This window comes from Osmerus mordax, chromosome 11 (assembly GCF_038355195.1).
Source record: "Osmerus mordax isolate fOsmMor3 chromosome 11, fOsmMor3.pri, whole genome shotgun sequence".
NCBI lineage: Eukaryota > Metazoa > Chordata > Actinopteri > Osmeriformes > Osmeridae > Osmerus > Osmerus mordax.
In genome coordinates this window covers 13493344-13510002 of record NC_090060.1, presented here as the reverse complement: position 1 = coordinate 13510002, position 16659 = coordinate 13493344, and the positions used below count along the sequence as shown (strand labels likewise).

The 16659-nt window shown below is 50.1% G+C and overlaps 1 protein-coding gene across 1 annotated transcript in view; it reads left to right on the top strand.

The window, feature by feature from the left end:
• Window positions 1-10249, top strand: part of robo1 (roundabout, axon guidance receptor, homolog 1 (Drosophila)) — a 144908-nt gene extending 134659 nt beyond the window's left edge. The window contains 10 exon segments of the mRNA XM_067245739.1: window positions 844-1069; window positions 1071-1216; window positions 2108-2224; window positions 3535-3679; window positions 3949-4173; window positions 4295-4803; window positions 5014-5178; window positions 8296-8571; window positions 8714-8925; window positions 9015-10249. Of these exon segments, the coding sequence (XP_067101840.1) occupies window positions 844-1069; window positions 1071-1216; window positions 2108-2224; window positions 3535-3679; window positions 3949-4173; window positions 4295-4803; window positions 5014-5178; window positions 8296-8571; window positions 8714-8925; window positions 9015-9029 (2036 nt within the window). The 3' untranslated portion in view covers window positions 9030-10249.
• The last annotated feature ends 6410 nt before the right edge of the window (window positions 10250-16659 follow it).

Here is a 16659-nt window from a genome sequence, read left to right as displayed (position 1 = left end):
AGTGAGAAGAAGAGAGAGAGAGAGAGAGAGAGAGAGAGAGAGAGAGAGAGAGAGAGAGAGAGAGAGAGAGAGAGAGAGAGAGAGAGAGAGAGAGAGAGTGCATGCCAAATACCTGCAAGACCAGGTGGGTCAGCTGGGGGTTGGGGAAGGCAGACAGAGTGTGTAGGTTTAACACCTACAGAACAGTAACTACGAGGTTTGAGGTGTGGAGGTATCCTTGGCTGGGAGGGAACTGTGCGGGCGGGCACCCACCCCGATATTTACCGCAAGGCTGCTTCTCTGATCTCACGGAGGATTTGAATATTTTATGAGCCAAGAAAAATTGGATCTGTCAGTGGAGCAGTGATTTTACCAGCACGCCTTATCCAAGGACTTTGATACGGACATGTCTCACAGTCCCTCTCAATGAACCCAGCCTCCTGGAGGATGAGGCTGAGAATAGACATGACATCCATGTTGAGCTGGGGATGAGAGGAGGAATTACACACAGAGAGAGAGAGAGAGAGAGAGAGCAGCTAGGTGGAGTGCAGCTTCAGTCACTCACCTGAATCACCAGATAATCACATCTGGAATGGAGCGGTGATTGTGGAGTTTCTCTGAGGGCAGAGTAGTACCTGTCTGGAGGACACAGGGGCCCTGTGAAGGGTGTGCACATGAGTACATATCGATTCATTTTTAATCCATTTGAAATATTTTTTACTTTCCCGCTCGGTTTACAGCCCTTCATTATCTTAGCATAGACCTCGTCCTGAACCCCAGATCTCGCCCTAGTCTGGACGGAGCCCTCCAGCTCCGTTTGTGAATAACACCCAAGCCCCCCCTCCCCCCTTCCATGTCATCCAGCCGACTGCATTGCCAACTACAACAGCCAGATGGAGAACAAGCAGACCAACCTGATGGTGCCAGAGTCTGGCGTCTACGGAGATGTGGACCTCTCCAACAAGATCAACGAGATGAAGACCTTCAACAGCCCCAACCTGAAGGACGGACGCTTTGTGGGCCCTGGGGGCCAGCCCACGCCCTACGCCACCACCCAGCTCATCCAGTCCTCCATCCTGGGAGGGGTGAGGGGGGGGAGGAGGAGGAGGAGGAGGGGGAGGAGGGGAGCTCAATGAGAAACACTGCTGGAAGCCCGGCCCAGGCAGCAACACAAACAACAGGATGTGACCTCACAGCTCCAGTATAAACATCATTGAGCAGAACAAGCTGAACAAGGGTGAGTGGGTTCGCGAACAAGGTCACATCACCACCTCCATCTTCTTTCCTTCATCATCCTAGCTTCCTCCTTGCTCCCTATCCAGGGCTTTCTTCCTCATCCTTGCTCTCTCAATGCCGGACTCTCCTCACCCTCCCAGGGCAGCCTCAGTGTGGAACTGGGAAGAAAATCTTCTTCAGTTTCCAGTCTGCCTCCCTCGCCCTCATTCCGTCATTGCAAACTAGAGCATCATCACTCTTCTCATTGTCTGCAGCGCTTTTACGTAACGCCCTCCTCCTCGCTCCTCTCTGCGCTCCCCTTTACACCCTCTCTGCTCTGAGCTGTGTTTCCCTGCTCCGTGTCTCGTGTGACCTCTGGTCCGGTGGGGCCTCAGGTTGTGTTCTCGTAGCTGTGCCTGCTCGTGTCAACGGCGGAGGCTCAGCCACAGGTGTGCTGGTTGTCCCTGTGGCGTCAGGTGTCAGAAGCCGAGCTAGAGATGACTGTTGGAGCTGACAGGCTCTGTGCTCAGCTGTCATCGCCTCTTTCTCGCCTCCACAAAAGACCCCCTCTGCTTCTGTGAGGCCGTAGTTTAGAATGTCTCTTCTGCTGAACGGAGAACCTGCATGTTGTCTACCCTGCTAGGAAGAGGAAAGGGCACAGCATGGAGTGTCTCGCATGATGTGGTAGCGTGGATGGTTGTTGTGACTGTTTGCATGTACTTTGTCTGTAGATGTTATCAACAGTTTGTGAAACTGGTCCGCCTACTGTTTCGTGTTCAACATGAACTGAGAAATCATAACTCCAACCTGTCATCCGCATCAAGCTGTCTTGTCTAAAGAGGCAGTTAAGTGTGTAGGATGCAAATCATGTGACCTCTCTTGAGTTTAACCATCCTCCCCCCCCCCTCCACAGACCACTACAGAGGAGGGGACAGCCCCATGCCGGCCACCATCCCCTACAGCCAGGCCCACGACGGCCACACCGGGGGCTCATACCCCAGCTCTGACCGAGGCAGCAGCAGCACCTCTGGTAAGTGGGCGGGGGCCAGCTGGGGGGGTTGAGAGGGAGGGGGAGGGGGTCATGGGTTATCAAACCTACAAGTCCATCAGTCAACTCCCCCCCCCCCCCCCCCCCCTTCCACAAGAGTGTTGTTTACCAGTTAAATGTTTCACTTTTTTTGGTTTAGTTTAGTTTTTTTGCTCATTGTTATGGTTGTGAAACATTTAATCACATTCACCCGGAAGCTCCCTCTCAAAATGCAACTTTTTCCTCAAAAGCAATAAATCACAGCGAGACAGGAAATAATGCACGATGCTTTAAAATGCTAATTTGATTAATTTCCATGTCAGTCTATCTCGAGGAGAAATTAAAAGGGAGATGCATTTGTGGAAAAGTGGAAGAACTGAATAGACAGAAAAGAGCACTAAACACGAGCCCTCCACAACACCAGCGAATCTGAACAAAAGGCAAGAGAACCCAACCCTGGCATCTGTTAGTGCCTCTCTCTGGGAGAACCAGACCATTATTGTTTACAACGAATTAAGAGGGATATTTTATTCATGCTTTTTCTTTGTCGGCGTGTAGTTTGGTGGCTGGCAATTGACTTTAGTTGTTGCCGCCATTTGTTTTGTTAATTTGTTGATGACCCTCACCTTCTTCCTGGTTTAAAAGGGGGTTCATTTCATTATAGATGCAGTGTGGGTTTGTCTGTTCAGACAAGGACTAATGACAGCCCTTCCAGATAGCATGCGGCGCGGTTGTCATACAGAAATCTAGTGTTTGAAGTTTGTCATTAAAGAAGAGCCTAGTGCAATCTTGGAGCTCACACCTCATTGGCTTCCAGCCCTAATGTTTTGCCGTTAATTGGCCTCTGATGTTGTCGTTTATATTTTATTTTTTTCTATTTTAGCTCAGCACTGGTCTGACATTACAGTTAAATAATGACAGTGTGTTTGATCCCATCCCTACCATTAATTACAGATTGAGGTTGTGTGTGTGCTCATGTGTTATCAGAGCACGCAGTACGACAGAGCCTGTGCTAGCAGTGGTGCTCTCATGTGTAAAATGATCATTTTTATCTTGTGTCAACCCAGCGCTAAAATGACCCGGTTTGTTAATACATTTTTATCTGCTGCCAATTTAAGATTGTATTTATTTGACAATTACATGAGCATCAATAATGGAGATGGCTTTAGAGACGGTGAGAATGTGAGAGGGGTGTGTGTGTGTTTGTGTGGTTAGGTGTGTGTGTGTGGTTGGGTGAGTGTGTGTGTGGTTGGGTGGGTGTGTGTGGGTGTGCTTCCTGTGACTGAAGAAAGTCTTTGTTCATTTCTGAGCAGGCAGTCAAGGTCAGAAGAAGGGAGTCCGAACCCCCAAACTGCCCAAACAGAGCACCATGAACTGGGCCGACCTGCTGCCCCCGCCCCCTGCTAACCCACCCCCCTGTCAGACTACAGACGAGTACTCCCTGTGCATGGACGAGAGGTGGGGCATGTCTATGTAAACACACACACACACACACTCACATACCCACACGCACTGCCCTACCATTTACTGCCACTTGACATTCTTATCGCACATTCAACCCATGTTCTGTCTTTCCTTTTTATATCGTCGACCGATGTCTTTCCTGTCAGACGTTGAAAAAAAAAAAAAACAAGCAACGGCAGCAGTATTAAGAGACTTGTTGATTTCTGTGACAGACGTGACTGTTGTGATCAGAGGTTCACCAACGTGTCTGCCTGTGCCGACAGCTATGACCCGGACATGCAGTGTCCCATGCCCCCCTCTTGCATGTACCTGCAACCAGACGAGCTGGAGGAGGAGATGGAGAGGGGGCCCACCCCCCCGGTCCGGGGCGCTGCCTCCTCCCCAGCTGCCGTGTCCTACAGCCACCAGTCCACCGCCACCCTCACGCCCTCCCCCCAGGAGGAGATGCAGCCCATGCTCCAGGACTCCTCGGCCGGCCACGAGCGCAGGTACGGCCCCCGGGGGGGGGGAGGGAGGGAGCTTACCGATGCTGTGTAGACCTACCACGGCGCATGTATGTAGTAGACGCCATGCGCCAAATGGGAACACTTTTCCTGCCTGTTGTTTCAGACGGCATGTGGGGAGCCCCCCTGTCCAGCCCCTGTCCCCCACCCACACGTACGGCTACATCTCCAGCCCCTTGGCGCTGGACACGGATGGCATGGAGGAGGAGGAGGAGGAGGAGATGCTGGAGGAGGAGGAGGAGGAGGAAGGGGACGAGACGGACGCCGAGGTGGCCAAGGTGCACCGCCACCGTCCCCACCGTCCCCACCACCCCCATGCCCAGCCCGGCCAGATGCACCCGCGGAGGCTAGTGCTGCGGGGCCTGGAGCAGACGCCGGCCTCCAGCGTGGGCGACCTGGAGAGCTCCGTGACTGGCTCCATGATCAACGGCTGGGGCTCGGCCTCCGAGGAGGACAACGCCTCGTCGGGGCGCTCCAGCGCCGTCAGCTCCTCCGACGGCTCCTTCTTCACGGACGCCGACTTTGCCCAGGCGGTGGCGGCGGCGGCCGAGTACGCCGGCCTCAAGGTGGCCAAGTACCCCCCCACGCAGGGGCAGGAGCAAGGGGGGCACCCAGGTAAACACACATGGAGAGGACGCCCTCATTCCAAACGTCCTCGGCTAAAGAAACACATCGTTTACTGACATTTGATGTGCTATTTCCGGGCTTTTCTCGAACAGTTTCCTAGTGAAACGTGTCAAGTAATCTTGCAGGGGCTCAGACACCGAGTGCTTACCCGTACACTGTAAATCACGCCACCTAACCACGGACAAACTCTCCTTTCAGGGAGGAAGTTCCAGATGGGCCCTACAGGCCACCGTCCGGCCAGCCCCGTGTCCACAGACAGCAACATGAGCACGGCCAACATGCAGAAGCGGCCTCCCAAGAGGCAGAAGCAGCCTCCTCCAGCCAGTCACCCGGCTCTCCAGAGACGTGACAACTACCCTGAAGGTAGCGTCAGCAGCACGTGCTCCAGCATGACTACAGGTCCGTCACACTGGGTCTGCCCCAGAAGCTCCCGTGTGGAGGGAGGAGGTCTGACTTTGAATGAATGAGTGGGTGTCGTAAGTCAGGGATTTTCAATCATGTTCCCTGTGTGTGTGTTTGTGTATCAGGCTGTGCTGAGTAGACTGTTGTAGCAGTCTGTAGCAGCTGCTGAAGGAGTTGCGTGTGCGTGTGTGTTTGTGTGCGCACGCCTGAGTATGTTGTCTGTATGGGTCTGCTTATCTGTATGAGGTATGTGCGTGTGTGTGTGTGCCTGTGTGTATGCTTGTCTGCATGATGTGTGTGTGTGTGCCTGTGCGTATGCTTGTCTGTATGAGGTGTGTGTGTGTGCCTGTGCGTATGCTTGTCTGCATGAGGTGTGTGTGTGTGCCTGTGCGTATGCTTGTCTGTATGAGGTGTGTGTGTGTGTGTGTGCCTGTGTGTATGCTTGTCTGTATGAGGTGTGTGTGTGTGCCTGTGTGTATGCTTGTCTGTATGAGGTGTGTGTGTGTGTGCCTGTGTGTATGCTTGTCTGCATGAGGTGTGTGTGTGTGTGCCTGTGTGTATGCTTGTCTGTATAAGGTGTGTGTGTATCTCAAGGGAGAGCTGTCCAACTTACTCGGCTGACACTGGGACGTTTTCCCACTCCAGTTGCTAATGAAATCCCCCCTAGGTGCTGTGGCTGTTATTGGAGCCCTCCTCCTCTGCAGGAGCCAAGCAGAAACAATGCAGGAGCTAAATACAGTAGCAGCTAAACACTCTGGGAACAGCTTTCTCCTTGTGACGGTGACTGGAAGAAATGGACCGTTCTTTTATCTAATAGTTGGATCCAGCTTATTTGTTCCTGTCGGAAGACACGTTTTAGTGTGTGTGTGTCCGTCCATTCCCAGAGCTGGCTCCCCTTACTGTCAGGTGTCCTTGTGTGTTGGAAGCACTTGACAGGGAGATTTAATATCCACCACACTCTAGAGCCAGACCAGCTATATCACTGCAGCAAATCCTCCCTCCCTCCCCACCCCACTACGTCCACCTCCTTCCATCTCTCCTGCCCCTCCCTTTGAAGTAATCTCTCCATCCATCCGTCCCCGGGCGCTCCCTCCTCCCTCCCTCGTCCCTCCCTCGTCCCTTTGTTCCCTGGGCGTGTGAGAGGTGAGGAGAGCCACTGCCATGTCTCCACCTCTCTCTGTCTGCCTGCTGATTGCATTTGATCTGAATGGATTGTTTTCCATTTGGAAGTTATTGCCTGCCCTCGCACCCCCCCCCCTTCTGCCCCCCCCTCCCCTCCTTCACCCCCTCCCCCCCCATGCTGCATGTGTTTCTAAGCGGAGTGACATTTAAGGCATATAGTAGGTGTCTCAATGGTTTAAATCTGTAAGCAGATATGTTGGTATAATTCTTAGTGTCCGTCTCAGGCCACACGTTACATAGATATAGAGGAGAAAAGTGCCAGACTGATCTATTTATGATATTTGGGTACGTCTATGGTTACTATCCCCCCCCCCCCCCTCTGTCTGGCCCCTGGGAGGTCAGACCGAGAGCACAGCCCCAGCATGCTCAGCCAAACACAGAAATACCTCCAGCTAAGTGGGCAATAAAAAAGAAGTGGAGGCAAGTGGACCATCTCCCCCACACCCTCCACCCTCCCTGCTGGTGACCTGCTCCTGTTTGCTCAGGAGACCTGGAGAAGCCCCAGGTCTGTTCTCCTGAGGGTCACGCCATGGTCTGATGCCTCAGTCCTGCACCTTCACATTACTACGTTTATATACCCCGTCTTGATTTCATGATATAGCATCTTAGCAGACGCCCGAAAGACACAGCCCTGCTTTTAACCACCCATCATGTTATTTACCCTGACTACAGAGAAGACAAACCTTCTCTCCAGACATTGGTCCAATCCTGGCCTTCATTTGACTATAAATCTTCCTCCTCTCCTCTCCCTGTGGATGGTCATATCTCTCAGACAGAGGCATTGATCTGTCCTGTCTGCAGCAGGAGGCGGGAGGCAGGGGAGATATTAAAACCCTGCCGACGCCTCCTGGACCTATGATATCGACTGGCCCGTCCTGTACTCAGGGGCGTGTGCTGTGGGGAGAATCATCCGGAAAGTGTATTAAACTGACCCCGATTCTTCCAACAAGAAGCGGCAACGACTTCGCTAGCTCCATAAGCTCGGCCGTGTAAAAGTGAACGCGGTGTTTGATTCCCCGTCCTGGAAGCCCCATGGCTGCCGGGATGCTAGGTGAGGCCAGCAAAGCTGCCATGTTTATTAACTTTCTAATCCTGTGTGGATTAAGGCTTGGGCCGCTGACAAAGCCATCCCTCAACTGGAAGCTGATTAGAAGATGAAAAGGCATCGATTGCTGGGCCGGCGAGCCAAGAGGAGCAGGCAGGGTGTTTTGTGTGGCTGGCTGTATGGAGGCGGGTGTGTGTGCGGCTGGGTCTATGGAGGCGGTGTGTGTGTTGGTTTGCTGACTGTGTGTTGTGCTGGGTTCATATGAATAATGGCTCAAGGACAGGCAGCATTGATTCATTGACAGGAGAAGTAGAGCGGGTCAGAGAGACAGCTGCTGACCGTCACGCTCCCCACTGTCTCCCCATCTCTCTCTCTCTCTCTCGCACGCTCCCCTCTCTCCCTCTCTCGCACGCTCCCCTCTCTCCTTCGCTTTTTCTCTCACTCCGTTTCTCTCCCTCACACTACGTTTCTCACCGCCCTCCTCTGTTTCACCTCTTTAGCTGTCGTCCCCCCCGCCCCATCCCCCCGCCCCCCCCCCCATCCCCACACACTTCTGTGATTGGACTCCTCTCTCTTTGCCTGTCATCTCCTATCTCTCTCCCTCGCCCCATCCCCAGTGCTAGTTCGGTTCGGACGGCTGTGTGTAGAGCGGTGAGTGTTTGTACCCGTGAAACAGCTGTGTTTATACTGGATGTCTCTAAGCAAGAGTGGTGTGAGCGCACACACACACACGCGTGTCTGCGACACGGCCTCTGCAGCCTTCAGATGTGCCTCCCCAGCGGCACACAACGCAGCCTCTGAGTCCAGCTAACTGACGAGCTCTCTTCTTCTCCTCGCGTTCCCCCCTCCAGACCTCCCCCCTCCCCCCATCCCTCCTCCAGCCGGGCTCAAGTCCCCCACGCACCCCTCCAAGGTGTCTCCAGAGGGCCGGGGGGTGCTGTCCCCCAAGACGGGCGAGGCCAGGGACAGGAGAGGGGGCTCTGGAGGATACCGACCGCGGGAGGGCTCGGACCCCCGGACTAGCTCGTCAGAGCGCCGCGAGGCTCAGGACAGACAGAAGACTCCTCGAGGAGGGAAAGGGAACAAGCACGAAGGAAACCATGGCAACAAGGCTCGCCCGCATCCAGGTAAATGGCCACATGAGGTCTTGGCAATGTTTTAGGTCAATAATATTGCAATTGATTACGATGAGGGAAGTGACATGGGACATGTTGGCCTTCCTCTGTGTGTAAGTGCTGACAGAGGTCTCCCTGCTCCCTCCATCTCCAGGTCCAGAAGACATCCTGCCCTACAGCCGTCCCTCCTTCCCCTCGGTGAACAACCCCCGGGGAGACCGTGAGCCCAGCTCCTCCAGCTCCATGTCCTCCAGGGGCTCCGGGGGCCGGCGGAGAGGGGAGGGGGGCCCAGGGGGGCGTAGGAACCCAGCTGATTTGGGCCTCAACACCTCTGGAGGCTTCCAGCTTGAGGAGGGAGACCTTGAGGTAAAACCTCCCCTCTCTGCACTCTAACCTTTTGTACCACGGCAGGTGATAAGGCGTCTAACCTTGTGTTTCCTGTTGGTGTTCCTCAGATGGTGGAGAGCTGAATACCACCATAGAAGAAGAAGAAAAAGAGTTACTGTCAATATTTTTCCCAACAGAGGACCGTCAATGTTTCTCTGACAATTTTAACACAGTATCTCATCATCCAGTCCGCTGACCAATACTCCACATCCCTAGAGTTTCTTTACATCTGAAAAACAGACCAGATGTTTTTCTAATTTACCATTTTCTATGTCCATATACAAAGAAGAAGAAGAAGAAGAAGAAAAAAAAAAAGACTGGGGGAAGAATGGTACATTGTGAGGAAAGAGCTCAGTAGCTACACTATGTTTGTGTTTTATTCCAATGCAATATGGAGTAAGAAAGTACTCCAGGTTTTCACATGACTTGGCGTCCCTTGACAAGGTCTGGAGAGCCCATGCAGTCAGGGGTCACTGTTATAGAGAGCTACAAGCAGGAAGGGGAAGAGTTGTAAATACGTGTAAACATGATGATGTTCTTTTGTTTATTCACCCATAGTGGTACTACAAATTTGTCCTCCTTGTTTTATTTTGCTAATAATAATTTTATTATGCCAGTAAATATATTTTATCGTCTCCATTCATGTTGTAAATTGCTATATTATTTAGCCACCCCAAGAAAGTGCCACTTTTGGGATTTTTTTTTTTTTTTTTTTTGTAATGCACTGTTCTGTTTTTATTTGTCTCAATGTTTGTTGTTTTACTTTGGTTTTAAAAGCACAATCACTAAACTTTATTTTAAACCATTTTATCTATTAACCTTTTTGTCTTACTGGCGTGAATACAGGTATGACAAAAGAGTCTTGTTAATCCTGATGAAGATGATGTAGTTAAGGAGATAAGCTGTTAATGATGGGCTTGTTTGGAAAGGAAACTCTCTGCGTTGTCTTGGTCTCCCTTAGTTCCAGTGACATCTTCCAAGAGGGAAACGGCAAATGTGGGTCATATAGCAGCAATGTACCCGGCTGTTTGAATTAACCATAGTTCCAGCCATTGCACATTAATTCAGATGGTTACATTGTCTACTAATGCACTTAAAAGAATGTAACATACTAGTTCTAGATGTCACCTTGGTGATCATGAGAGGCCGTGATTGGACGAGGAGAGTCTCCTTTCCGGGAGAGGAGAGAGGTGTTTGAACCCCGCCCTGAGAAGAAGGGGTCTGTTGTTTATTCATAGGACATCTGCAAACATTTGTTTCGTAAAGCAAAAAAACGCAAAAGAACACAAAAAAATGACGAATAAAAAAAATGTTCAAACTAAAAGCTTCTTTTTCTGTCTTTCTTGTGGTTATCAGATGCAGAGTGCGTGGAGTATTACTTTACCTCTCACTCCAACATTGTGTTCCATCATGGAAACGCCTGTAAGTAGAAGACAAAACATCATAAATGTTTACGGAGATACAACACACTATTTGTCAAAGTAATAGGAGAGGAATATTCTGACAGACGACATTGCTTTTATTGACATTTTATCAGAGCTATAATGGAAAAGCATTGCCACCATAAACCTCAATGTCAAAGCATCTATCACATATTAATTTGAAATCCATTTGAGCCATGCTTTCCTCGAAAGGCCACAGTATAAGATGAATGCTGTGTTAACATGACTGTTAAGGTGGCTTTAGATATTATTGCTCAAATTTTATTCTGTCATTAATAGTTTGAAATGTAAACAGTAGGAGTGGGAATGTTTTGGTACCTCAAGATTCGTGTGACAGGAAAAGAATGTAGAGGGAGGAAGACATACAGAAAAGGGTGAAGACTGGATTTGAATTCAGGTTGTTGCGGTACTGCCCCAGCTTTCAGAGCATGCACACTCACCCAGTGAGCTAACAGGGGAGCCCTGCTTCATCTGGTTTTCTGACACCCCAACTCTGCATGTTGTTACAACTAGATAGTTAAATGTCAAATATAAATGTTGAGTGGAGAATGTTGAGGTGAATGATTGCTGGTAGCTCTGTGGTTAAGGATGTAGGCTACTGTGTGAGGGGTCTTGTGTTCAAATCTGGCTTAAGGATCTTCTTGCAGCTAAATTTTTGCTCTGCGACTTATAAATAAATGTTTGTTTCCCCCACCCCTAGTAAACACCCGCTCTTATTTGAAGAAATACAAATAAAGATAATTCGATCAAATGTGATCATTAATACTGATTATATTGCATTGAACATCAGTGAATTACAGTTACATGAGTCTTTAAATCTATATTTTCCCTATAGCCTGCTGTAGCAGATGGTGTATGAAAGCAAGTCCATAAAGATGAGAGGTGGTGGTGTGACTGCAGCGTGACTCCAGATAGAGATGAGGTCTAATTGGAGAGCAGGGGACATTTGTTCCAGTTTATTAGTCTTCTTCCTGCCTACTCCTTCTGCTGTTCCACAGCCGTAAGCTCACCTATGGGACTACCTACCTCAGGAAAGCTTCTCTCCCTGTCTGGCCTTAGTTAAACACTATTCACAATCAAGAGAAATGGAGGCTGGCCCCATCCTCTTCCTCCTCTCCCCCTGGGCTTCATGGAATTGGAACAGAAGTTCCTGTTTTCTCAAGCTAATGACTTGAGCACCCCCCCCCCCCCCCCTCCTCAGTTGGTCAGGTCTCCTGAGGCCCTCTTAGACCCCACACTCAGATCCATCAGGAGGATTGAGGTTCTAACACTGCTCCCTGCAGACTTGGTCCACATAGCCTACAGTCTTGAAGATGTATTGTAAAGCAGCCCGGAGCGATATCAAACACCCTCGAATGCTTACCTATTTGTGTTCAATATTTCACAAACAGCTGTCTGTAAACTACACTAACCCACATCTGAGACATGGTAGTGAAACATGTATCTGTATTAGATCCTGTGTACCTGCAGTCTGGAAGACTCTATCCCACCCCTCTTCTCATCTCTCCCAGGCTGTGGCTGCAGGCCCCTCCCCCTCCCCTCTCCCAGGCTGTGGCTGCACGCCCCTCCCCCTCCCCCAGGTGTTCTCTAATGAGCACCTTGCTAAACGAGAACAAATCTGGAGCAGCCCCTCTGCCACCATCCATCACCCTAACGAGCCAAGGTGTGTCCCCGCCTTACAATGAGATGCAGGTGATTAAGGACATTAGGCAGATATACAGCCAGTCCAGGTTAGTCTCCCTACCCCCCCTGTCATGAATATTCAGCAGGCTATGGAGAGGAGGCAGGTTTGGGATACATGCGGTCGGTCTGTATTCGGTACCTGAAGCTTCCTTCATCAAACAGCAGGTGGACAGACTTGGAAGCAGGCTTCACCAAACCCATTCATCTGCACTGTGACTGACACGGGAGCCAGACAGTCTCCTCTTTACTTCACTTAGAACATTCGTTTCACATGAAAGTTGATTCTTTGTTGCTCCCAGACATTTTCCATGGATGGCAAACTCATTTTCTTTGTGTAAATTCAGACAACTGCTCTGTTTTCGTATCTGCACTGGTTCATTAACCTCCTTCCCAATCCAGCGAGTAATTAAGCGAACAGCTGTACGCTGTCTGACTCATCTTCCTGCCGCTGTGACGTTCCCATCCTCCACCAGGATGCCAGCAAGGAATCCATCTCAGGTGAACACTGTTTAGACAGCTAAAGCCTCCCTTCCACCATCAAACCACAGCTGCAAGCCAGCCTTTGGCTCTTCGAGCTAATCAATCAAAACTCATTGAGAATTAGTCCAGTCCACAAGCTGTCCTTTCAACAAGTTTTTTTATGGATTTAGTCTCTTGAAAAATGTTGAGTTCATTTCTGAAAGTGAGCTTGGAGGAGTGCTTTAACAAGATGGCTGTCAGCAACTGGCTTCATCCGTGTATGGGAGGGGAGTGTCTGGCAGAGAGCCAGCCCTGACTTATTTTAATAACTGTGAAGTAATCCAGGTGATTTGCACATCCATTTGTCACTTAGCCAGTCATTCTAACCATCCTTATTTAGTGCCTACCAGGTCCGCACAATTAACCCAGTGGAATATAGCCTGGACTGGACTGGACTGGTGCGTTCTGCAGAATCCTCCTTTAGCTATTTATCTGCAACGCCCCAGTTTCCCAGGCTGACGTCATCCTTGCTACCTCTAAACCTTATGAGTCATGGACACAGTCTCCATCTATATTCTTATTATACTCATTCATTATGTTGTAAAACTGCCTCCTCTGCTCCGCCTGTGCGTCGCGTGGAAGAATTCCTCAGATTCGCTGTTTAGAGGGCGTGGCCTTTTCAGGTCAGAGGTCGGAGGGCTGTGCTGTCTTTTTGTAAGCAGACTTTTCCATAAGTGTTATCGTTGCTTTGTATATAGAGAGAAGGACATCATCGGGGTTCATCCTTTGAATACAAATCCCATTCAGTTGTGTGCTTCAGTCTGTGTAGAAGCACAGTGTAAGGATGTCGATAAAAGATTCAGCTGCCGGAACGAAATGACCCTTGACCCCAACATACTCCTCCTCAAGGACAAGAATGTCCAATGAAAACACACAATCAAGCCTTTGAAAAGGGTGTGTTTCTGTAATAACATTGTCAAACATGCCTGGAGAAACCCTGACACGGCAATCACAGCGATCAACACAAGGATAGACAAAGGTTGAGGAGGGTCGGGTGCTCAGTGTGGGATCATAATAGCCCTAAATGAGGCTGTTTTCTTAGTCAACTCGTCTGGGGAGCGGCGGCTGTTTGAACAGTGCGTTCTCCGTAGGCATTGATGGATGAGACCCTGGGACAGGGGTGAGGTGGCAGCAGAGGTGGTCGAGGTTTAGGGAGGGAACAGTTGGCTGGCTGTTAATGTTCTGTTTAGATTTTCGGCTGGATATTCTCTCCTGCAGAGAAGATGGCTTCCATTGTTATTCATGGTGTCATTTTAGCTGTGCGTGTTTTTACAGTAAATGTGACCTACTGCAGAGTTGTAGGAATGTTTTCTCTTCGTTTATCCTCTACTTTGATGTGTCTGTGAGCTCCAGACAATGACAGTAATGTGAAGGATACTGATAATTGCTTGGGGCAGGACAACACCATATGAATGGCTTAAAGATGTGCCTTATTGGACCACAGTGCATTTCAAGACCGTGTTCAGTGCTTGTTCTATCGATTATTATTTTTCCCCCCCTCAAAAAAGACTAATGAGCTCTGAGATTTCCACTAGAAAGGTTAATACAATATTGAAATGTCAGGAGATTAATGATATTGTTCTCCCTCCCTCTTGCTCCTGCAGAAGAGGGTGACAAATGTATTGCCCTTTTCACTCGGTTCCTCCCCGTTTGTGATCTCTCTCTTCTTCTCCTTCTTTCCCCCCCTCTCCTGCTCCTCCATCTTTCTTCTTCTCTGCCCCTGTCCCTCTTCCGTTTAACTCCCGGACTCTCTCTCCGCTCTCTGTCATGTCGCCTCCTTCTCCGTCTTGGTTCCCCTCCACCCACAGAGTGGTGTACAGAGAGCAGCCTTCAGCTCCACGAGAAGACTGAGCACGGCAGGGGGGGACACTGGGAGAGGAGAGGGCTCTGGTGGGTTCGTGTCAGGAGATGAACCCCATTGATCCATCTTCATAAGACAGATGTGCGACGCGAGCGCAAGCACCCCACCTGTCTGAGATCGGGGGATGTTTCTCCATGTTTTGGTCTCACCCCGTCATTGATGTTTCTTATCAAGGACATCGATCAAGGAAATCGTTTTGTGGAGGAAGAGCTTTGCTTCGCGTTGTTTATATTTTTAAGGTTGCATTTCGGAATCAGATCCTCGGTCCAGGTTTGAACTGGAGCAGAAAATGGAACTCCATCCAACCATGATTCCATCCAACCATGATTCCATCGTACTGTTATTCCATCCTACCGTGGCGAAAACTCCCAAGTTTTAATCAACTCTGCATAATTGGAGTGATTTCCTGTCTTGCTGTATATTTCAATCCATCTGTATAATTAGGCTGAATGAAAGTCTTTGTCAGATGATGCAGGGAGGGAGAAGGTGACAACGGAGGATCCTCCCCACCCCACCCCCTTCCCATTCCCACTCTTCCTGCACCACACACAATTACCCACCAGCTTGAGAGAATGAGGAAATTACCTCTTTTGTCATCCAGTTTTCCTCGGGGGGTGGGGAGGAGGGGGGGGCAGACCCACAAAGCCTTATCAACTGTAGCTAAACGTCAACAATAATTAATGCATCACTGTGGGCTGTGCTTCTCAATACCCCCGTGTCTATTCCAATGTGAGACATTAGACAATTACCTGCATTTGGTCCAAAGCGAATGCATTCCACTGAGCTGCACTGACCTGGGATCAGCATGGAAGGGGCTGGAGGAAGAGGAAGTCTCTTAGGAAGCTGCGCTGCAGTCCTGGCTGGTCGGGTGAACCCTGGGTGAGTAGAGAAGAGCATCAAGCTAATCATTTCTCTGTGTAGAGGTGGATTGTGTCCTACCAGCCCAGAGCTACAAAAGGTTATTACCGAACCATGTCAATAAAACCTGTTTGCTGTGTGACCCTGGCCAATAACCTTATACTTCCTGCTACCATGTGATAACTTCCTGCCCCCAAGCTCTGTTAGGATAAATCACATTCATTTTCAACTGTCGTTTGGACAGGTTCAGATGTACTGTATGCTACAGACTCCAAAAACAAACGTAGCCCACCACAGCAAGCATACATGTTGTTGTATCGTGTGTGACTGAGGGTTTTCAGGCGTGTTTCTTTTGCAGGTGTGTGTTTGTATGGCTGTGTGTCTGGTGTCCTTGTGGCGGGGGGCTGTTAGCCTGACCTGTGTCCATCTCATTTCCTCCCCTCATCCATCCTGGGGGAGACAGCTGCTCGCTCTCGCTCTGCCCACCCACCCCCCCCACCCCCCTCGCTTCCCCCCGATCTGAAAACGCTCTGCACACCTCACTCAAATCACTTCTCCCATGCTGGAAATGAATAACGCTGGCTGACCTGTGCTGTAACTAATCTAAGCTTTACATTGGCAAAACAAAAACAATCGCTCTAATGTTTATGTAAATAAGGTAGAATTAGAGGATGAAAAGTACGTCATCAGTAACACAAAACTACCTGGAACAATTCTATTAATCATGGTGATTGGACAAGGATTTTCTTCCCATGTCTTTACAGTTTTTTTTCGGCAGTCTTCTTTCTCTCGCTCTCCCTCCCTCCCTGCTCCTCTCTCTTTTCCTCAGCTGTAAGCGTTGTGTTCATCTTCATTTGGTCCTCCATCTCTGTTGTCTTCCTCCCCTAGCAGCCGTGACATCAATCCTCTCTTCCCTTCCAGCTCTGGGACGATGCTTACCCTGCAGTCCACTCCTCATCTCCTCCTGCCTGCGGCCGGCCAGTAGCTTCACTCACCCCCCCCTCCCCCTCCCCTCCCTTTCTCGCTCCCTCCCCAACTCTGTATCACCCCCTCCCTGCTAATTTCAGAGCACTCACCTTTTTCCTAGCGGCGTGTTTTTGACAGCCAATTTAGACAGTGGCAGGGAGCATCTATCTCCTGTGAGTCAGAGTGTGGCTCCGCTGGATCCTGCAGGCTCCAGGAGCAGAGTGTGGCTCCGCTGGATCCTGCAGGCTCCAGGAGCAGAGTGTGGCTCCGCTGGATCCTGCAGGCTCCAGGAGCAGAGTGAGGCTCCGCTGGATCCTGCAGGCTCCAGAAGACAAGGGCCCCATGCTCGTCTCCATCAGGGCTCCCTGGGTCTTCATCTGGGGT